The sequence below is a fragment of the Equus quagga genome, chromosome 4 (genome assembly GCF_021613505.1).
Source record: "Equus quagga isolate Etosha38 chromosome 4, UCLA_HA_Equagga_1.0, whole genome shotgun sequence".
NCBI classification, from domain to species: domain Eukaryota; kingdom Metazoa; phylum Chordata; class Mammalia; order Perissodactyla; family Equidae; genus Equus; species Equus quagga.
Genome location: NC_060270.1, coordinates 28,013,183 through 28,037,481, shown reverse-complemented (window position 1 = coordinate 28,037,481; position 24,299 = coordinate 28,013,183). Strand labels below are relative to the sequence as shown.

Below are 24,299 nucleotides of genomic sequence, written 5' to 3'. Positions count from 1 at the left end.
AAGAGTATGCAGCCATCTAAAGAGTACGGTAGACCTGTCTAACAAAGAAATATGAATATTATATGTGAAGAGAAAAAAAAGTCAAGTGCAGCAGACTTGATATAACGTGATTTCATTCAAGAAAAATGCTTGTGTTAGCATAGAGCAAAACATCTGAAAGCACAAACACCACGTTGTTAGCACTTACAATTTATTTTAAATGTTTGTATTGTATTGTTTTTCCAATTAATATAAATTGTCTTTAAAACTTGTACGAGAAAAAATAAAGTTTCATAATTTTATAAAGACAGAAGAAAAGTGCATTGCATATGAAAGTTTGAAGTAGTGACTATGGCAATGTTTAGGAGACATGAAAAAAATTAGAGTAGAAGAAACAGGAGGGAGTAAATCAGAAGGCCTTAGCAGAGTTTACCTCAAAGGCATATAAAGACACTGAGAATTTTTGTGTACAAAAGTAAAAATGATAATATTAGTATCTCAAGAAAACTATTAATGCAATACAATAATAATAGGTAGCACTGAATTGGGCAGGGAACGGGTTACCTAATGAAGCGCCATGATGTTGTCTACAGTGAGTGGTTATTGAGACCAGTCTGAGGTGTGACACAATAATTACACTACTAATAAGAGGAATACAAATGTTATCACATCACTCGCCTGCTAAATAAAAAGACTTTAATGGCTACCCACTGCAATTTTGGATGATTTACTTATTCCAGAGATAGAGAATAAGGAAAGGAGTTAGACAGCCAATGGGAAACTGTGCCTTGCCTCTAACCATTGGGTTAAAAAGACAAGGAGAAGACTGAAAATCACTGTGCTTCATGATCATCTGTTTACATATATTAAAGAAGAATTCTGACACTCTTAGAGCAGTAGTCCTTGCATAAAGGTTCACATCAGAATCACCTTAAAGGCCTTTTCAAAGTATCTGTGCCTGAGTCCTCTTCTCCCCAAAAGTTCTGATTCAGTAGGTCTGGAGCAGAATGCAAACAAAGGCATTTTGGAAAAAGCTTCCCAGGTGATTCTGACCTCTGATTATAAAATGCTTATTTGATCACATGGAGGGCTTCTCAAATAATTAAACACAAAAATAAAAACTAAAACATTCTTAATGTAGACGGCAAAGGCCTTGACACTAAGTCATATGCTAACTTTCTTTCTTAGAATCAAACTCTAGCATCAGCCCAGCCCAGTGGCATACTGGTTAAGTTCGGCACTCCACTTCGGTGGCCGGGGGTTCACAGGTTCAGATCCCAGGCACAGACAAGCAGTGCTTGTCAAGCCACACTGTCATGGCATCCCACATAAGACAGAGGAAGATTGGCATGGATGTTAGCTCAGGGACAATCTTCCTTAAGCAAAAAAGAGGAAGGCTGGCAACAGATGTTAGCTCAGGGCCAATCTTCCTCACAAAAAAAAGAAAAAGAAGAATCAAACTCTACCTTCATATTGTCATATTTTTACTTCAATGACTGCTACCAGCACCTGTAACCAGAATACAGCTGCCAGATTCAAATCAAAAGAGATGCCATTGTTTATATCTCTTGGAATCATAGTAAAGCAGTACTAGTAACGCATTAGTGCTGTAGTCAGAGGAAAGACTACACACAATTTACACAATAGCTGATTGATAAGCAAAAAATCTCCACAACAGTGTTCCACAATTGTGAGCAGTGATTTGAATTAAAGAGTTTCGTAATGTGTACAGAATTTTTCTATTGTCATAACTAGTTTCGTAATGTGTACAGAATTTTTCTATTGTCATAGCCAGCTATCTGCCATAATTGAAAGATTGCAGTTTTTAAATAGATACCGTAAGAGCAAGATTATTTCTTAATACTTTAAAATGTTAGATTCTTTTCATGAGATTCAGAAACATAATAAATTATTTTTGCTAAGAATTCTTTTTCTAATCAAACGTTTAGAAATAAGCTTCTTTGGTACACATATCTTTTGGTATATATATCTATATATAAAGAACTCCTCTGGAAAGTAACAGAAGTTTTGGATACCAGACAACTTTCACATACAAGTTAACCTTCTAGTTAACTTTTCATGTTAAAAAATGGAGTGTCAGTGGTTATGTCTTTTTAACCTATTATGAAATGAATCAAACACACATAAAAATAGAGAGAAGTGTACGATTCACTCCTATATATCCATTACCTAGTTTCAACAATTATCAAAACTTTGCCATTCCATACAACCCTATTTGCAATCACAACAAAAAGAATAAAATATTTAGGAATAAATTTAACCAAGGAGGTTTAACCAAGACTTATACACTGAAAACAATAAGACATTATTGAAAGAAATCGAAGAAGACAAAGAAATGGACAGATATTGCATGCTTATGGATTGGAAGAATAAACATAGTTAAAATGTCCATATTACCTAAAGCATTCTACAGATTCAATGCAGTCCCAATCAGAATCCCAATGACATTCTTCACGGAAATAGAACAAAAATATTTATATGAAACAACAAAAGACCCCAAATAGCCAAGGCAATCCTGAGAAAAAAGAACAAAGCTGGAGGAATCACAATCCCTGACTTTAAAATATACTACAAAGCTATAGTAATCACAACAGCATGGTAGTGGCACAAAAACAGACACACAGATCAATGGAACAGAACTGAAAGCACAGAAATAAAACCACACATCTATGGACTGCTAATTTTCAACAAAGGAGCCAAAAACATACAACAGAGAAAGAAAAGTCTCTCAATAAACAGTGTTGGGAAAACTGTACAGCCACGTGCAAAAGAATGGAAGTAGACCATTATCTTACACCTTACACAAAAATTAACTCAAAATGGATTAAAGACATGAATGTAAGACCTGAAACCATAAAACTCCTAGAAGAAAATATAGGCAGTATACTGTTGGACATCTGTCTTAGCAGCATCTTTTCGAATACCATGTCTACTTAGGCAAGGGAAACAAAAGAAATAGAGTCTCTCAAGAATTATGACAACTACCCAAGTGGACCTAAAGATTTCCGTTTCACTTAATTACTACACTGTGAAAGAAAATTTAAATAAGCCCTAGCCACTGTCATATATTACTTACAGTTTTGCAATTCATCAAGAGTACAATAACAAAAATTCCTAAAATAAAAATTTTAGAATGTCATATGAAAATGGAGAATGTATGATTATTTTATGAAAGTAATTTTTGGCAACAGAAGCATACAGCCTAACTTTTAAGTGCAAGGAATTGTGCTGAGAGTGAAAGAATACAAAGACACCAGGAGTCTCTGTACTAGAGTTTATAATCTAAACGGGAGTATGGGATAGGATCCTATTAGTTTGAAAGGCAAAACTACAAAAAGCTTCAGAGAAGTGCCATTCTACTTAACAGCTCCACTTAGGTGTCTACTAGGTATCTCAAACTTAACAAGTATAAACATAGAACTCTTCATTTTTTACCAAAAACTTGTTCTTCCCTTGCCTTCCGATTATCAGTAAACAATACCTCCATCTACTCAGTTGCTAAAGCCAAAAGTGGTGTTTTTTTATTCTTCTCATTCCCTACAAACAATTCAACAGCAGTTCTTCTTGATTCTACCACAAAAATTGTCTCCACTACCTCCCAAGTCAACTCTTGGCTGGCCTAGCCTGATAACTAGTTTTCTGGAACAGCTTCCCAAACTGGTCTCTCTACATCCACTCTCCCCCTCTACAACGCATTTTCCAAACAGTAGTCAAAATATTTTTTAAATATAAGCCTTATCATTTCTTAGCACTGCTAAAACCTTTCTAGGCTTCTTATTGCACTAATCATAAAATCCAAACTTCCTACCATGAATGACTTACAAGGCCTAACATGATCTGGTCCCTGCCTATCTCTTTAAACTTATCTCCCACCATTCTTCCTCTTGCTCACTCTGCTCCAGCCCACATTGGCCTTCTTTTTGTTCCTTGAAGATAAAAGCTCCTTCCCAGACTCAAGGCCTTTGACCTACAAGTCTCTGCCTCCCCCTGGACCCCTACCCATGCCACCAGTGATCAAACTTTGCATTGTCAACAAGAAGACAACCAAACTTCATTGACCTCTAAACGAAAATGACACAATATAGCACCATCTATGAGTATTCTTGCCAAAAATGTTTAAATTAAACCAAATCCATTCAGAGGGAACAATTAGACAAATTCAGAATGTGGGATACTCTACAAGATAATCTTCCTACACTATTCAAAAAAAGTAACATGAGATTGTTAGTTATCACATTATCTATAATCCAGAAAAGTAGAGGAGCTATATACATCCAAAATAAGAAACAGCAATAAGTCTTATGCCATAACATCTTGACAGAACATATGACACAACCATTTTTTTCAAATCATAAAAACTTCCTAGCAATATTGAAAATTTATAACATACTAACAAAAAACAGCAAAGCTACCCAAAATCTACACTATGATTATAAGAAGGTAATGCATAAATTTATGAACATAGACTAGATCTTTGGCAAAACTGCAACCCAGGTGAGTTGAGACTTTTGGGGATGTTGGGATGGGGTGAGCATATTTTGTATGTGGGACAGAGGTGAATCTTTGGAAGCCAAGGGGTAGAATGTGGTAGACAGAATAATGGGCTCCCAATGATGTCAAAATCCTAATCCCCAGAACCTGTGAATATGTTAGGTTACACTGTAAAGGCAAATTAAGGCAGCACATAGAATTAAGGTTGATAATCATCTGACACCGAGATTGGGAGATTATCCTGGAACTATCCAGGTAGGCCCAATGTTACCACAAAGTTCCTTATAAATGAAAGAGGCAGGCAAACAGAGTGTCACAGTCACTGCTAGCTTTGAAAATAGGAGGTGACCAAGAGCCGAGAAATGTGGGCAGCCCCTTGAAACTGAAGGCAAAAAATAAAGATTCTCCCCTAGCCCTTCTAGAACAGAATGTAGTCCCGCCAACACCTTGATTTTAGCCTAGTGAGACCTCCAGACCCGTAAGATAATAATTTTGTGTTGTTTTAGGCCACTAAATTTGGGATAATTTGTTACAGCAGCAATAGGAAACTAGTAAAGCTTATTCTGTGATTGGACTAAGATGACCATCTGCTACTCTACCTACCTAACAAAGAAAAAAGTGAACCCTCTCTAGAGAAAGATAATATCATCCAGAGCATCTATGATTTTTCATACACAACATACAGCATTAAATCAAAAACTGGGCCCACCAAAAGAAAGAACTTTAAGAAAAGGAAAGAAAGAATAAAAACCAAATAGACCCACAGATGATCTAGATATTGGTTTTATCAGACAGGGACTTAAAAGCAGCAAAATTTTTAATATGTTCATGAAACTAGAGAAAAACATGCAAAAAACAGATGAAAAGCTGACAATTTTCACCAAACAACAAAGAACAAGAATAAAAAAGAAAATCAAATGAAATTTCCAAAAGTGAAAAAAACTGAAGAACTCTACAGATAGGTTTAATAGCAGATTAAACACAGCAGAAGATGAGTTTAATTAGCAGGAATATAGGTCAACAGAAAATTTTTTTTTTTTAAATAATTAACTTTTTTTTTTTTAAAGATTTTATTTTTTCCTTTTTCTCCCCAAAGCCCCCCGGTACATAGTTGTATATTCTTTGTTGTGGGTTCTTCTAGTTGTGGCATGTGGGACGCTGCCTCAGCGTGGTTCGACGAGCAGTGTCATGTCCGCACCCAGGATTCGAACCAACGAAACACTGGGCCGCCTGCAGCGGAGTGCGCGAACTTAACCACTTGGCCACGGGGCCAGCCCCCAACAGAAAATATTTTAATTCTCTATGAAGTATAATATTTCAGAAAAGAACATAAGAGACAAGTAGGACACAGCAAACAATTCTAACATGTGTAACTGAGTCTCAGAAGGAGAGAAGAAAGTAAAGCAGAGGCAATATTTAAAAGAGATAATAGCCAGGAATTTTAAAAACTGATGAAAGATACTCTAAAAAGAGAGCTTCAAGAAACTCCACAAACCCCCAGCAGGATGGATACAACAGAAACCACACCTACACATATCACAGTAAAACTGCTGAAAATCGCAATCAAAGAAAAAAAAATCTCAAAAGCAGCCTGAAGAAAAAAGATACATTATCTTCAAAAGAGCAACAATAAGACTAATAAACTAGTAACATAAATGATAAACACATAAAGAGCATAAACAAAACACAATGAAATGACATTGTGTTTAAGAAAAAAAAACAGCCGATCAACTATTCTATGCTTTGGGAAAATAGCCTTCAAACATCAAATAAAAACAAAGGCGTTTTCAAACAAAAGCTGGGATGGTTCTTAGCCAGCAGATAAGCCCTAAAAGAAATAACAAAGGACGTCTTTAAATTAAATGGTAAATGTGCTAGGAAGTATCTTAACTGGTTTTATCCATATAAAACTATTACCTGACAATGACCAATAAAACCTAGTCTCTTTATTATTATATTAGTTTAAATACGTTGATTCAAAAATCCAAAAAGAAAGATTTTTTTAACTTGCTATAATACTCAATGAGCAATGGAAATCAAAGTAAAATAACATATCAACAGGTTAAAAACCATTTTTTAAAAAAATCAAAAGGACAAGTTTGGTTCATTTAAAAATGAACACATTTCTGGCTAAAACTACAAAAATCAACATGGTTAGTCCCATCAACTTTAATTTTGCATGAGTCAATAAAAAAAGCATATACTCCACTCACATCTTGTCTAAAAATGACTCTAATATATTATAAAGTTCAATCCTTGATATTAACAGTCCTAATGCCCATTCTCCATTGCCTGCCAAACTATTTTACCATGTTTTACACTTCAATACTGGACTATATATTTTTTTAAAGATTGGCACCTGAGCTAACAACTGTTGCCAATCTTTTTTTTTTTTTCCTCCCTAAAGCCCCCCAGTACATGGTTGTATTTGTAGTTGTGAGTGCCTCTGGCTGTGCTATGTGGGACACCGCCTCATCATGGCCTGATGAGCGGCGCCACGGCAGCGCCCAGGATCTGAACCAACAAAACCCCGGGCCACCGAAGCAGAGCGAAGGAACCCAACCACTCAGCCATGGGGCCCGCCCCTAGACTGTATTTTTTTAAGCAGTGAAAATTTTTACATTCAAATTTGAGTATGTCTGTGGCATCATAGAAAACAAAAACTTTAAAGGGAAAAATTGACCATATTTCAATAAAGAATCCTGACTTATTTCAGGGAAAAATTACTATAAGATTATAATCAAGTCAATTCCTTCTATGAGAATTTCTTCATCTTTGAAATAGGAATAGTGATGTATTCATTTACCCAAATCTTTATAGAGGTTTAATTCACATTGCTTCTCATCTGTCTACTCCACATCTTTCTAAATAAAATTCAATGGAAAGACACTTCATGTAATCTCTAATACACATACATATTTCCTCACAGAAGTTTTCTTCTATGACCTCTAGGTTCACTTATCCTTTGCACTGACGTCATTTCAGACGTAAAGCTTTAAAGCACCGTGCCCTCATTTGGGGGGTTATTTGTTTCTCCTCTTCTTCTCTTGCTCACTCTACCTTTTTAAATACTCTAAACATAAAATCTATATATGGCCCTTTTTTTAAAACCTTTACTACTCTCCTTCTACAAAGTTAAGTTTGTCTGTCTATTTTCACTGTTTCATCATCCACAACATAGATGATTTTCATATTTACAAGTAACATGCCTAATCCTTCCTGCATTCTAAATGCTTCCAACCAATGGTTTATTCCCACAAGGGAAAGCCAGTACTTTAACTAATCATCCAAGCTTCTCTTCAAGGATACAAGAGAAAGGGGAATTAGCATTATTAAGTGGGTACTCCCTACCTACTTCCGTGAAAGGCATTTTGAATTCCCACTAATGCAGTGTCATTCTCATTCATTGAGACTGAGAAAAAGTAAGAAATCTGCCCAAGGTCTCAACTGGCAAGTGAAAAAGACAGAAGTCAAACAGGTAATCTGTCACCAGAGCCCACATACTTTGTCAAATTCACTATCCTAAAGAGTGTTCTCCAGTATACATTGTGCTTTGCCTATCAACAGCACAGACACTTCCAGTTAACATCACAGATTGAATACACACATTTATCTCCATTTTCTCCAAAAATCCAATTAAAATGACAAAAAAAAGGAAAAAAATTGCTAATCCACAAGGACAAAAAACAGAAGCAATAACAGTAGCAACACAATTCTGGAAACTGAAAGGCAAATAAAAGAACAGTAATTCACTTAGACCAGAGAAAGCCAAAACCTAAGTCTTCGAAGTGCACTGGTGAAGCCAACTTGAAGCAAGAATATTCATAACACAGAATCCCAAGATGGTTAGAGGCATGAAGACGTCATATGTATCAAAATGCAGGGATGGGGGGGAACAGGAGGATTGGTTGAAATCTTATATGTACAGAAAGCAATTAGACTGCTCAAGTCTTACTCTACTCCTCCATCTCAACATAACCACAGCTCCCCACCCTGACAAAAGATGGCAGCTTTATTTTCTGTAAGGTTTTAATGATATTAAAGCTGAGTACCTGAGGGTTACTGTAAATATTCAATAAGAACATGATCACCATTCATTTAACCTTGTTCCCAACACAAAGATGAAAAAAAGTTAATCTTCTTAATTTGCCGTTTTCGTCTTTAACCTGAGGGGTGACTCAAGGGTCACAAGGATTTATGAGCTTGTTTTGCAGAAGAAAAAGAATGCCTTTAAGGAAGTTACAACTACCAGACAACCAGCCCCCAGCTGCCACTAGGGCCAAGAAGTCTGGTTGTCCAAGGGCTTATCTGGAGTAAAAGAAATGCAGACTTCCCCTTTGTTTCTCCAAAATTCCACCCCCAAGCCCCTTAGCTCTATAAAGACCCCCACTTTCTTCTCTTTTTAAGGGAGATTTGAGAGAACCTATCCCCTTGCCTTCTCGTTTTGGCCAATTCAAATAAACCTTTCTCCATCTCTAAGCACTGGTGTCTTAGTGATTGGCTTATTGTGCATCTGGCACACGAACTTGAGATTAGGGGATCAGCCTCAATTTCAAAAATACTGAGTAAAAGTCAGTGTAAACTTCCCAATGAGAGAGAAACTCCAGTGAGAGCTCCCTATCCCACAGCCCTTCTCCAACCCCCCTCCCTAGTTCAGCTCCTTGAAAGCAAACACATAGGCTATATCTACCAGGCAGAAGAGAGCTCTTTAAGGACATCTGTCAGGTAAACGAGAAGAAACCAAAAGATGCATTTGGAAGCGGCCCCAATGAAACTACTACCCTGTAGTGAAACCTATCAGTCAAGAAGTCATAAGAAAGCAGACCATATTTCCAATTTTCCAATAACCTTTTAAGTTCCTCATTCTTCGATGTGAACAGAGAGCCAAGGATCAACAGAAACATTTAAGGAAAACTTCTAAAAGAAAATCAGAGACCAAAACAACAACAAAAACACAATTTAAGAGGAAAGAGAGATAATTCAAAGAGAAAAAAATTTTAAACTATGATTAATTTCTTCAGATGTTTAAGAAAAGCCCTTAAACAATGAGTTGATATTAAAAAGGAATATCCACAGAGTAAGAAAGAACTTGCAGAAACTAGGGTTAGAAAATAAATTGGACATATCACCCAGAAAATAGAACAAAAAACACAAAAAGTTTAAAAAAGAATGCACCTTTTCAAGGGAGTAATGGAAACTGTGGTCTGCCAAAACAAGTAAAGAGAAAAGACAATACGAAAATCAAGAAAAAGTAAATCCAATATAGGAAAGACAGAGGGAATTCCCATATCAAAAGTAAAGAGAATCAAGAGAATGAAAGGACAACCCACAGACTGGGAGAAAATATTTGGAAAACACCTATCTGATAAAGGACTCTTATTCATAATATACAAACTCTTAAAACTCAACAATGAGAAAAACAACTAAATTAAACAATGGGCCAAAGATCTTAACAGACACCTTGCCAAAGAACATATACAGATGGTGAATAAGCATATGAAAAGATGTTCCACATCATATGACAGAGAAATGCAAATTAAAACGAGATATCACTACACACCTAGTAGAATGACCAAAATCCAGAATACTAACAACACAAAACGCCGGTGAAAAGGTGAAGCAACAGGAACACTCTTTTTTTTTTCCAGGAACTCTCACTCATTGCTGGTGGGAATGCAGAACGGTACAGCTTGGTACACTTTGGAAGACAGTTTGGGAGTTTCTTACAAAACTAAACATACTTTTATCATACAATCCAGCAATTCTGCTGATTGGTATTTACCCAAATGAGTTGAAAATTTATGTCCACACAAAAACCTGCACACAGATGTATATAGCAATTTTCTTCATAATTGCCAAAACTTGGAAGCAACCAAGATGCCCTTGAGTAGGTGAATGGATAAACTGTGGTCCATCCAGACAAAGGAATATTAATCAGTGCTAAAAAGAAATGAACTATCAAGTCATGAAAAGATGTGAAGAACCTGAAATGTATATTACTAAGTCAAAGAAGTCAATCTGAAAAACTACATACTGTATGACTCCAATTATATGACATTCTGAAAAAGGCAAAACTATGAAGACAGCACACAGATCGGTGGCTGGGGCATGGGGGTTGGGAGGAGAATAGGTGGAGCACAGAGGATTTTTAGAGCAGTAAAACTACTATGTAAGATACTATAGTGGTGAGTACATGTCATCCTACATTTGTATAGATCAATAAAATGTACAAACACCAAAAGTGAAACCTAATGCAACCCATGGACTCTGGGTGATAACGAAGTGTCAATGTAGGTTTACGGATTCTAAGAAATGTACCACTCTGGTGGGGGATGTTGATAATGGGGTAGGGGGTACAGTCATGTGCCACATAATGATGTTTCAGTCAAGGACGAGCTGCATAAACAGTGGTCCCTTAAGATTAGTACCAGATAGCCTAAATGTGTAGTAGGCTATACAATACAGGTTTGTGTAAGTATACTCTATCAATGATGAAAGGGCCTAATAACTCATTTCTCAGAACATGTCCCCATTGTTAGGCAACGAATGACTGTATGTGAGAAATCTCTGTATGTTCCTCTCAGTTTTGCTGTGAACCTAAAACTCTTCTAAAAAATAAAGTCTATTAAAAAAAAGTAATAGTCACAAAACATGTGTCTGACATACATATTCATGTATCCAGAATACATAAAGAACTTCAATTAAAAAATAAAAAGACGGGGGCCAGCCAGGTGGCACAACAGTTAAGCTCGCACGTTCCACTCTGGTGGCCAGGGTTTGCCAGTTCAGATCCCGGCTGCAGACCTACGTGCCACTTATCAAGCCATGCTGTGGCAGGCATCCCACATATAAAGTAGAGGAAGATGGGCAGGATAGTAGCTCAGGGCCAATCTTCTTCAGCAAAAAGAGGAGGATTGGTGGCAGATGTTAGCTCAAGGCTAATCTTCCTCAAAAAAATAAAAAATAAAAAGACAACCCATGTTTTTTAATGGACAAAAGATTTGAACAGACATTTCACAAAGAAGATATTCAAATGTCTAATAAGTCTTCAAAAAGTACTCAACATCATTAGTTAACAGGAAAATTAAAAACAAAATCACACTGAAGACTTCTGGATCGGCATGTAAGGAGTTTACAAGTCACCACTCCATCCTAACAAGTAAAAAGCTGAACAAACAGAAAAATCAACAACTCTTCTTAGTCCAGCAGAGAAGTCAGGTCACAGGGCAAACTGCTGCCCCAAAAAGTGGAGAGACAGGCAGGCAGGTACAGAGAATCACAACTTACTGAGTAGAAACCTCTACTGGAACCAGTGCCAAGGTAGGAAAACCTAAACTACAGCTGAAAAACTTCATGAAGCTCAGTGTGCACAAGTCTGAGACTTAAAAACTCCAAGGGGATTCAGAATGGGTGACCCCAAAACTCTGTGAGTTTTATCTCTAGGAGCTCTCCCAGGTCCTCATAGTGACTATGCAGAAAAATCCCCTCATGCTCTGGCAGGGGAAGGAAAAAAAGTAACCATTTGGAAATACGTCAGATCATTATGTTTTTTTAACAAGGGCTGCCATGAGGATAAACTATTTTAGCAGAGTCTAACTCCTGGGGTTTTACCAGAGCCTGAACTACCTGGGGTAAGGGAAATACCCAACTCTACTGGGCTCTAGCTTTCCATATGGGGGAAGAAAAACACCTAACTCCAGCCCCCTCTAGCCATCTTGTCCCACCTAATGGGGGAAAAGAAACAGTGAAAAGCACTGATCAAGTCCAGTCCAGGTACACAGGCTCATCAAAAGACCGAGACCAAACCATAAGATTACGGAACACTTCCCCTCCCTCTACATCTTACTGTCACATTACAAAAGGCCTATTTACACAGTTCCTTTTAGCCAACGTATCATGTCCACCTTTCAACAAAAATTACAATGCATATTAAAAGACAAAAGACACAATTTGAAGAGACCAAATGACCATCAGAACCAGAGTCAGATATGGTATGAAACTATACCTAGGTATAAGATATTCGAACTTCAGAACACTGAAGATAAAGAAAAATCTTGAAAGAAGCCACAGGAAAAAAAACACCTTACCCATAGAGAAGCAAAGATAAGAATTACATCCACTTCTCCTCAGGAACCATGCAAGCAAGAAGAGAACAGAGTGACATAGTTAAAGTATTGAGAAAAAAAAATAATTGCAAACCTAGAATTCTGTACCCTGTGAAATGATGCTTCAGAGGCAAAATGGCATTTTCAAAAGTCAAGGAGAAATAAAGACTTTCTCAAACAAAAATTGAGGGAATATGTTGCCAGTAGACCTGCCTTGCAAGAAACGTTAAAAGAATTTCTTCCGGGACTGGCCTGTGGCTGAGCAGTTAAGTTCGCATGCTTCACTTTGGCGGCCCAGGGTTTCACTGGTTCAGATCCTGGGTGCGGACATGGCACCGCTCGTCAGGCCATGCTCAGGCGGCATCCCACATGCCACAACTAGAAGGACCCACAACTAAAATATACAACCATGTACTGGGGGGATTGGGGAGAAAAAGAAAAAAAAAAAGAATTTCTTCAAAGAGAAGGAAAATTATATGTCAGAAACTCATATCTACATAAAGGAAGATTATTGGAATGAATAAGTTAAGGTAACATAAAACCTTTAATTTTTCTTATTCTTAATTGATCTAAGAAGATAACAGTTTGTTCAAAATAAAATAGTAACAATGGATTTGACGATGCATACTTACGTGTGTATATATACATAAATATATATGTATACATACACAATTGTCCTCCAGCATCCACAGGGGATTGGTTCCAGGATGTTGCAGATACCAAAAGCCCAGGATGCTCAAGTCCCTCATATAAAATGGCATAGTATTTGCATATAACCATATAACATCCTCCCATATATTTTAAGTCATCTCTAGATTACTTATAATACCCAATGCAATGTAAATGCTATGTAAATAATTGTTACACTGTATTGTTTGGGGAATAATGACAAGAAAAAAAAGTCTGTATGTGTTCAGTAAAGACACAACCATAGTACGTCTTTCCATTTGTGGTTGGTTGAATCTGTGGATGCAGAGTCCATGGATACAGAGGACTGACTGTACACACACACACTTATGTATGCTTATGTATAAATAAAATGAATGACAGCAATGATACAAAGGACAGGAAGGAGGAATTAGACATTTGTCAAAACCCAGAGAACATACAACACCAAGACTGAACCCTACTGTAAACTGTGGACTTTGGGTAATGATATGGCAATGCAGACTCATCAATTTTAAGAGTACACCACTGTCGTGCAGGATGTCCATAGTCAAAGAGGTTGTGCATGAGTGGGGACAGCGTTTAGATGTGAATTCTCTGTACTTTCCCCTCAATCTTGCTGTGAACCTAAAACAGCTCTAAAAAATAAAGTTTATTAATGAAAACACACACACACACACACACACTCTGAGATCACTACACACCTACACATGAGTAAAATTAAAAAGTGACATCAGTGGGGCCAGCCCAGTGGTGCAGCGGTTAAGTTCCCACATTCTGCTTCAGCAGCCTGGGGTTCACAGGTTCAGATTCCAGCTGCGGACCTTCGCATCGCTTGGCAAGCCATGCTGTGGCAGGCGTTCCACATATAAAGTAGAGGAAGATGGGCAGGGATGTTAGCTCAGGGCCAGTCTTCCTCAGCAAAAAGAGGACTGGCAGTGGATGTTAGCTCAGGGCTAATCTTCCTCAAAAAAAAAGTTAAATCATCAAATGTTAGTGAGGATGAGGAACAACAGGAACTCTCAAATACTGGTACAAATAAGTGGTACAATCACTTTGGAATAACACGTGGCAGTTTCTTATAAAAGTAAACATATATCAAAATCTCAACACAGCAAAATCCTAGGTATTTATCTTTTTTTTTTTTTTTGAGTAAGATCAGCCCTGAGCTAACTACTACCAATCCTTCCTCTTTTTGCTGAGGAAGACTGGCCCTGAGCTAACATCCATGCCCATCTTCCTCTACTTTATATGTGGGACGCCTACCTCAGCATGGCTTTTTGCCAAGCAGTGCCATGTCCCCACCCAGGATCCGAACCGGCGAACCCCGGGCCTCCAAGAAGCAGAACGTGTGCACTTAACCTCTGCGCCACCGGACCGGCCCCAATATTTATCTTAAGGAAATGAAAACCTATGACTATAGCAAAGGGAGTTGTGCAAGAATATTCATAACAACTTTATTAACAACAGCCAAACAATGGAAACCATCTAAATGTCCACCAATAGAAGAATGGCAAACAAATTATGGTAATTCATACAAAGGCATACTACACAGCACAAAGAATGAACTACTGATACAGAGAACATGGGTGAATCTCATAGACAAAATGCTGAGCAAAAGTAACAAAAAGCTGAGAATAATAATTTGTATACAAAAAACTGCATCATTCTATTTATAATATTCTCCAATAGGCAAAACTAATCTGAGGTTTTAAAACAATCAGAACAGTGGTTGTTCATTCTGGTAGGGGGAGCATCCCGGGGAAATGGAAATATTCTACATGGTGAGAGAAGTGTGGGTAACACACAAGTACAGAACTGTGCATTTCAAGGCATGTAAATTTTACCTCAAAAAAAAGAACTAAATAATAATAATAATGGGGAGAGATAGAAGTGAGGAGAAATATAGATGAAATAAGAATGGCAGAACGGTGAAATTTGTTGAAGCTGGGTAATGAAGTTTCATTTATATGTTGTTTAATTTGTGCATATTTGAAATTTTCCACAGGAATAAAAAAAAGGTTTTTTATACCAAGTCTGTCCCCTTTTTTTTGAAGACTGGCCCTGAGCTAACATCTGTTGCCAATCTTCCCTTTTGTTTTTTCCTTCTCCCTCCTCCCCAAGGCCCCAGTACATAGTTGTATATCCCACTTGCAGGTCATTCTAGTTCCTCCATGTGGGATGCTGCCACAGCATGGCCTGATGTGCGGTGTGCAGGTCCGTGTCCAGGATCCAAACCCACAAAGCCCGGGCAGCCAAAGCGGAGCGGCAACCTTGACCAATGAGCCACAAGGCAGGCCTCCAAAAAGAGTTTTTTTAAGTGCAGCCAACCCAGAGAACAACTAGTCCAAGTTGGAGAGGAAGATGAGATGAAAACAGGTCCAAAATAGTCCATACATGACTGCCAAATAAAATTCTCTGATGATTTTTTCCTTCCTAGATGATCTACAGGGATCTCTGATCTACAGTGAGAGTCTCAGGAAACAAATTCACTCTCAAGGGAAGACAGACAGTCCTCTGAAATGACAAAGGACACAAAATAAACCCCAAATAAACTATGAAGACTAATGGATACTTAGAAATGATCACCACTTTTTCCTGATGTGATAATGGTATGTGGTTATGTATTTTTTAAGGCTTTGTTTTCAGAGACACATATGTAAGTACTGATGGAATTACACACTGAGATGTGCTTCAAAACCACATAAGGACATGGGGAAGGTGGTGGTAAAGGTCACTACGCACTGAAAATGTTAATGCAAGGTGAAGGATACCCACAGGAGCTCAATAATATTTTCTATTCTATTTTTTGCCTTTGATTATAAATTTTATACTTCAAATCTTTTTTAATAACAGCTTTATTGAGATATAATTCACATAAAATTCAACATTTTAAAGTATACAATTGAGTGGGTTTTAGTATATTCAGAGTTGTACAACCATCACTACTATATAACTCCAGAAAATTCCCATCACTCCAAAAAGAAACTCCATATCCATTAGTACTCATTCCCCATTTCCCCTCCTTCTAACCCCTGGAAACTGCTAATCTATATCCTATCTCTATGGATTTACCTATTGTATGATTCCATTTCTGTGAAATGCACAGAATATGTGGCCTTTGTGTTTGGCTTATTTCATTCAGCATAGTGTTTTCAAGGTTCATCCACATTGTAGCATGTATCAGTACTTCACCCCTCTTTAATGAGGAATTCCATGGCATGGTCATTCAATACTTTTTAATCCATTTATCCATTCATGGACATTTGATTTTTCTACTTTTTAGTGATGAATAATGCTCCTATAAACATTCATGTACAAGTTTCCATGTGGACATATTATTATCAATTCTCTGGGGTACATACCTAGGTGGATAATGGCTAGGACATGTGGTAAGTCTATGTTTAACTTTTTAGGAACTGCCTAATGGCTGCAACATTTTACATTCCCATGAGCAATGTATGAGAGTTCCAACATCTCCACATCTCAACACTTGTTATTGTCTGTCTTTTCAAGTAGAGCCATCCTAGTGGGTATGATGCGTATCTCATGGTGGTTTTTACTTTCATTTATCTGATTGCTGAGTAATAATGCTGAGCATCTTTCAGGTGCTTACTGACCATTTGTAAGTCTTCTTTGGAAAAATGTTTATTCAAATCCTTTGCCAATTTTTTAACTGGCTTATTCGCACTTTTATTGTTGAGTTGTAGAGTTCTTTATATTCTCTGGATAGACATTCCTTACCAGATATGACTTGCAAAGATTTTCTGCCATGCTGAGGGTTGTCTTTTCACATTCTTGACATACCCTTTGAAGTCCAAGTTTTAAATTTTGATGAAATCCACTTTATCAATTTTCTCTTTGATTGCTTGTACATTAGGCATCATATCTAAGAAATCACTGCCTAATTCAAGGTCACAAAAATTTACTCCTATGTTTTCTTCTAAGAATTTTATAGCTTTCGCTTTTACATTTAGGTCTATGATCCATTCTGAGTTAATTTTTGCAAGTGGTGTATGGGTCCAACTTCATTCTTTTGCATCTTGATTCAGATCCAGCTGGAATTTTGATAGGGATTGTTATTTAGTCTTTAGATCAATTTGGGGAGTATTGTCATCTTAACAATACTAATTAAACTTTTGAAAAAAACAATAAAAAGGAAAAATTTATCCCACCAGAAATCATAACAGACTATATATTATTGTAACTAAATATTAATGGTATTTAGAGGAGAATAGACAGATACACTAGTGAAAAGTAGAATCCAGGGGAAAAAAAACATGTATGCATGTATGTATGTATATGTGTGTGTAATTTTAAATCAATGGGGAAAGGATGGATTATTCAAAAAAAGTGTTAGGACAAGTGGCTTCCATTAGGAAGAAATTAAAATTAGATTATCTCCCACACTCAAAACTAAAATCCAGGTGCATTATATGAAACTAAAAATTACTACAAAATGTTGGAAAAATATCCCACAATAATGGGATAGAGGAGACTGTTCTAGGCAATACACCAAAGCCACATTTTAAATTTCTGTACGATAAAAGACAACATACACAAACAATGCAAGTTTAATTAATGCAATTAAAGCCTTGGAGAGAGAGAGAAAGAGTAAAAGAGGGAATTCACTTCCAGTTCCACCATTTGAAAGTTCACCATTAAGAAAGTCAATTTAACTTCTCAAAATATCCAGTTTGGGATTTTTTTTAACGTGTTAAAAATGAGGATAATAATTCTTACCTCACAACATATTTTAACATTAAATGAGAGAGTAGGTATAAAAGCATCTAGCATGAAGTCTGGTGCATTATAAAAAGCTTGTTCTTCCTTATGTCAACTTAAGTTGATATTACATTAAATGAAGAATTAGAAGCTGCGGGGCTGGCCCTGTGGCCGAGTGGTTAAGGTCACGCGCTCCGCTGCAGGCGGCCCAGTGTTTCGTTGGTTCGAATCCTGGGCGCAGACATGGCACTGCTCATCAAACCACGCTGAGGCAGCATCCCACATGCCATAACTAGACGGACCCACAATGAAGAATATACAACTATGTACCAGGGGTGGGGTGGGGGGGCTTTGGGGAGAAAAAGGAAAAAAATAAAATCTTTAAATTAAAAAAAAAGAATCAGAAGCTGCAATGAAGAACAGCAGGATTCCTATATTGTGGTTCACGATAAAACTACATTATAATTCCATTCTACCACTTCTGAGACAAAAACATATTTCCCCTCATCCCTTGCCCACTATGTTTTACATGTATAAAATGCCAGTTGTGGGGCTGGCCCCGTGGCCGAGTGGTTAAGTTCGCGCTCCGCTGCAGGCGGCCCAGTGTTTCGTTGGTTCGAATCCTGGGCACCGACATGGCACTGCTCATCAAACCACGCTGAGGCAGCATCCCACATGCCATAACTAGACGGACCCACAATGAAGAATATACAACTATGTACCAGGGGTGGGGTGGGGGGGCTTTGGGGAGAAAAAGGAAAAAAATAAAATCTTTAAAAATAAAAAAGTGCCAGTTGTTAGTACCTGTTCTAAAGATGGAAGGTAAAGTACAAAGCAGCCAGGATTGATACCACCTTAACAGCAAAACATAACCAACATATATATGTATATAGTTACATTTTATTCCAATGGCTTTCACCCTTTAAAACTTTTTGCCCCAAAACGCTTTTCAAGGATTTTTAAGTTACTGAACAAGGATCACATCTGAAATAAAATCTACCAACAAAAAACCTTCAGAATGGTGCATAACAAACATTGTTAAGGATAAAAAATAATTGTATTGGATAAAGCCTGAAGTGTCTGAAGGCTTACTAATGCTAATATTTTTTATATTTGAGCATTGGTCAGAGCAAAAATCTTTCACAATTCAGAAAGCACTGATTAATTCAACTTTTTGTTTCAAACAAAATGTCCACTTCTTGAGTGAAGCACAACACAATTTTTACTAAAATTGTATAAAATTTTAAACAGCAGCTACATATACAATTTACGGCCCAAACAAGTTCAAACTCCTCCAATAAATGTTAGTCAAAATGGCAAAATTCCCACTTTAAAAAAGAACACTTAGACACATTTACTTTCTAGCAGATTTTTGGATGAACAAGATTTTGACCTTTAGATTGGTTTTTAAAAAACTAAAAAGAGAACCCAAAATTATACAATGAAATGTGCCCTCCAATCTAAAAACAAACACAAACAAAGAAACATAAAGTTCATTGGAATGTAAAAGTAACCACCAGCTTTATTCAAATTACTAAAGACAATGTTGCAACTGCAAGATCCTTCTCCCCCGCTTTCAACCAGTCCCCAGTCATGTTTTATCAGTTTAACAGGAAATTAATGATTAAAGTTCAGCACTGGTGAAATTTTTCTTCACCAAGACCTGCCTTTTGCATTAATTCTACAGCACTCAAGGCAGTTACATCCACGTGGCTGACTTTAATACCACAAGATTCATTTGTGAAAGAAAAGAAAAATAGTAATTAGTCTAAAAACAGCACAATAGATCAGGACACTAAAAGGCATAAACAGTGCAGCTGCCTTGCTCTCAAAAGAAAAAAAAAAAAAGAAGCCCAGCTCTCACAAATCTATTTTGATAGGAAAGTTTCAATATACCATTCGTTAACATGCACAATACTCTTAAAAGCCAAGTTTCTCTTATATATAAAGCATGTGAAGAAAAAGACTTCTGAAATATTCTTTTCAAATGCTATAGAAACCTACAAAGTCATAGGGTTACAGAAAAACTGTAAAAATTAGGAATGTAAGGGGCCAGCCCAGTGGTGTAGTGCTGAAGTTCTCGAGCTCCACTTCAGTGGCCCAGGGTTCATAGGCTCGGATCCCTGAGCAGATCTAGCACTGCTGGTCAAGCCATGCTGTGGTGGCAACCCACATAAAATAGAGGAAGATTGGCACAGATGTTAGCTCAGCAACAATCTTCCTCAAGCAAAAAGAGGAAGATTGGCAACAGATGTTAGCTCAGGGACAATATTCCTCACACACACACACACAAAAAAAATTAGGAATGTAAATGATGAGACTTTTATTCCTTGGCATTCTTTGCTCTACTGCAAATCTAATCTAGTGCCAAAAATGTATGCAAGATATTGGAGCTCTTTGAATCTTGGTTTTTCTTCCCAATTTGCAGCCCATAATAGTTGGAATATTGGAAACAACTCTTGAAAATCTCTAATATCTTAATTAAAATAGAATAGGTATTATATTCAAGTTTAACAAAAGTTCGGTATCATACTCCATATAACTCAATCAGTATCCTTTTCTTATTTTATATTCAATGATTCCTTTATTTCAAAAACAAAGATATCACATGGTTTGTGACCAACATCAGTGGCTGGAAGCATTTCCAAACCACTTCTTTCAACTTGTTTTCTAAAAAAGTCAAACTTAAAGTGTGAAACAAACTGAGCACAAAGCCACATTCTCCAGGAGAAAAATGCCGTGATTAACTCACTAAAACATAAATAGCTGAGTCATATTAATAAAAATTTCACAAAAAGCAGAACTTTCAAAGGTACGTTTTAAAAATTACTTCAATTGCACATGGTCCTGGAATTTAACCTGCGAACTATCCTAGACAATCCATTTGTGTCTCCTGCCAGTCATTCAATTACACTCAGAGCATAAAAGTTTCAAAAACTAATACCAACAATAGCAATCAAACCAAGTGCAGCTTTTCACAAGCAAGGACGCTAAGCTCCAAATAAAATTAACACCAAAAACAAACCCACAAAAAACCCAAAGGTCAAAACCAAAAAACGATCTTAAATTTTCTCTTAAAAGTAGGAGTTCCTTAACTTTACAATATTTCTCTTTGCTTTTCACTGGAAAGAGAATGGGAAATCAAATTAACAGTGATGAGGATGAGAACAGTGAGTTCTCAGGCGGAGGATGCATGAATTTACAACCCAGGCTTGGCACAGAGATCAGCGGGCACACACACACCAATGCTCTAGGGAAGCGTTCAAGAAATGTCACTACTAACGGAAGTTTTAAGGCCTTATTTTCTTAACGCCTAAGGACAGCCTTGTAAATGCACTGTAAAACGCAACCTAGCACAGCTCCATTCTCCAAAACAATTCAAGAGTTTCCTCCGATGAGCGAAACGGAAAGAGCATGCACTCCGGGCACCCTCAGGACCGCCGCCTCCCACTCGGGAGGGAGGGCGGGCCCATGTGAATCTGAGTGCCAGCACGTCAGTTTATGTGACAGATCCACTGGGAGCATCCGACTGCGATCCAGGGCCCTCCCGGGCCGACGCTGCTGGAAGAGGAACACAAATGCAATCTTCAGGGCCCTCCTACTTCCGTTCTCAAGACAGAAATGCACTGTTGCTCCTCGTCCTCGCCCCTCGACCCAGCACCTCTCGACGGCGGGGCCCCCTTCAAAGAGCTCAGGAACAAGAGAAAAGCAGATCTCCCGGACCGGGGTCGACGGAAGGTGGCGGGTCACTGCACTCCCGCCCCCGGCCCCCGGGCACATCCACCGCCAGCGCCCACCCGAGCCCCCTCCGGCAGGGGGGACACGCAAGCGGCAGTAAGCGCCGTCCCACTTCGCCCCCACTCCCCCTCCCCGGGGTAAGGGGAGCGGAAAGGCGCAAAGAGGAACTAAGTGAACTGCGCGAGGGGGGCCCGCGGGCTCCCTGGAGGAGGGGGTGGGGTGGGGGTGGAAAACCAGCAGGAGCGGAAGGAAGGGGAAAGGATGAGCTGCGAGGGGAAGGGCCGAGCGCGCGCGCCCGCAGAGGGCACCAGTCCTCGGGGACGCGGCTGCACCCCGGTTCCTCGGAGCGCGGCGCTCCGCCCCGGGCACAGGGCGAGGAGGGGGGATGAGGAGGCGACGTCCCCCTCCCGGCCCAGCCTCGCCCCTCAGGAGGGGTGGCCGGGGCTGCAGTGCCCTCGCGGTCGGGAGGGCGGCATCGGCCGCTCGCCCCGTCGAAGGCGCGGGCTGCGGGGCCCCGCGCGCGTCCAGCGGGCCGGCTCTCACGCCCCCACCGCCGGGGGAGGCAGCTCTGGGGGATGCCGGCCCGGCGCGAGGCGGCCACGCCGGTTACCTGAAGCGGGGCGAGTCCTTCAGACACTCCTCGAAATCCACCGTCATCTTCATCGTGCCTCTGCCTCGCCTCGCAGGCGGCGCTGGAAGGGCCGAGGGAGCCGCGGGAGCGGCCGCGCTGGGGACCCAGACGGCTACGGCGGCCGCACTGCCGCGACTAGAGCCGCGCGGAGCTGCGGGAGGCGCCTCAACCGCTGGTCATAGCAGCCGCGAAGACGGCGGCAACAGCTACGGCTCGTCAGGCCCCAGTCCGGCCCCTCTTCCTCCCGCCCCCAGTAGAGCGCCGGCCTCAGGGAAACGGCCCGGGAGTGACAGGCTCAGCCAGCCAGCCACGAACCCGGCGGCTAATGGGCGGGGCTTCCGGCAGCACCGCCTGCGGGCGCTCCGGCAACGCGCCTGAGCGACGGCAGCCCGAGCCAATGAGCAGCGCGACCGTGCCCCTCCTTGCCCCTGGCGTCCCCGAGGGCCAACCGGGATGCGCGAGCGTCGTTAGGCGGGACGCACCGGTTGCTGGGAGGCCGGCCGCTGAGGCTCCTTGGGAAGGAAGTCACGTGGCTGCGCGGCGCGCTTCCCGCGGAGCCCCCGCCTCTCCTGCTTCTTCAGCCCCGCCCTGCTGAGTTGCCTACGCTGAGGAGCCGCCGCCTGCAGGACTAAGGAGAGTTGCTTCCTAAGGCAGCTTGGGCAGAAATCTGAAGAGGGTAGGTAGGAGTAGAAATTGTAAAAGAAAAAGATAGCCTAAACCACCGCGACCTTTCAGATTAGAGAAACTGAGGCCAGGAGAGGCGCGAGGGTAACTTTAATGATAAAATCCGCCTTTCAGTTATTGGCTTCATCTCTTAATAATTTGGAAATATCTCCCATGTATATCTTTTCATATAAGCAGAGACTTGCTGAAGGAGCTGGCATTTGGGGTGAACATGGAAAGATCGGAAGGATTTGGACAGGTATGAGAGGTAGGGCCTTCCAGGTGGAGGAACCGCTCTCAAAACCGCGGGAGACATTCCTCCTTACTGACACCTTTCTCAGTAGCCTTGCCAGTTCTAAGATGATAGAGTTTCCAAAATCAGGCTCTCTCTGACTTGCAAGACTTGCCCTCTGATCCACGATTTTTCTAGGAACACTGCAAGATGGTCATCATCTGATCCTAACAATAATCCTGCAAGGCAGGTATTTACCATCCTTTTGATTCTAAGACGCCACTGATTTTAAAAAGTACCATGGATACGTTATATTTAAATATAGACTTTTTAAAACAACCTAAAAAGCATAGGCATATCCGTAAAAACGCACAGGTAAGGGTGTTCTGACAGCACGGTGGCTCTGAATGAGTCTAGAGGCAAACTTCCTGGATTTAGCTCCTGGCTTTCTCTCTGTAAAAAGAAGATAACACCAGTGATCTGATAGAGTTGTCCTGAGGCTAAAATAGATAACAACTCTAAAGGCACTTAACACAGTACCACATAGTAATCATTCCGTAAATGTTGGCTATTATCATAATTGTACCACTTTCTTCTTCAGTACTGTAATCAAAGGTTAAGTTTAAGCCGCCTCACTTCCACAGCCTAAAGTCTTATAAAACCCATTTGACCATCGGCTAATTATAGCATGATGGCTTGCTTTTTTTTCATAACCTATTGTTATATCTTGATCTCTGTAGCATCTTTAAAAAATAACAATACAATTTTGAGACAGTTCAAAGAGTAGCCGAGCTTATATGTTTCTTATTTGGTTATAAACTTTGTTTCTTTTTTAAATTGCATTACATATCCCTGGAATCTACACAGCTTCTCTTGATCGCTAGAAACCATTGACAGGTAAACTTTCAGTGTCTTCAGACACTTCAGTTGATCAAGCCAGCCGCTTCCAGACTTGTAAACTCTATGTCAAATTTAGAAAGAGAGGCCATTTCTGCATTTAATTGTGTTCCTGATGTAATCTGTATAGACAATAACTTTATTGTTTCAA

At 39.5% G+C, this 24,299-nt stretch overlaps 1 protein-coding gene across 2 annotated transcripts in view; it reads right to left on the bottom strand.

Moving 5' to 3' along the window:
• Nucleotides 1–22,723, bottom strand: part of ACAP2 (ArfGAP with coiled-coil, ankyrin repeat and PH domains 2) — a 144,341-nt gene extending 121,618 nt beyond the window's left edge. The window contains exon 1 of one of the 2 annotated variants that reach the window (XM_046658218.1): nucleotides 22,336–22,723. In XM_046658218.1, the coding sequence (XP_046514174.1) occupies nucleotides 22,336–22,388 (53 nt within the window). In that variant the 5' untranslated portion in view covers nucleotides 22,389–22,723. The remainder of the gene's footprint in view (nucleotides 1–22,335) is intronic. The other variant, XM_046658219.1, reaches the window with a different exon arrangement.
• Nucleotides 22,724–24,299: the final 1,576 nt, after the last annotated feature.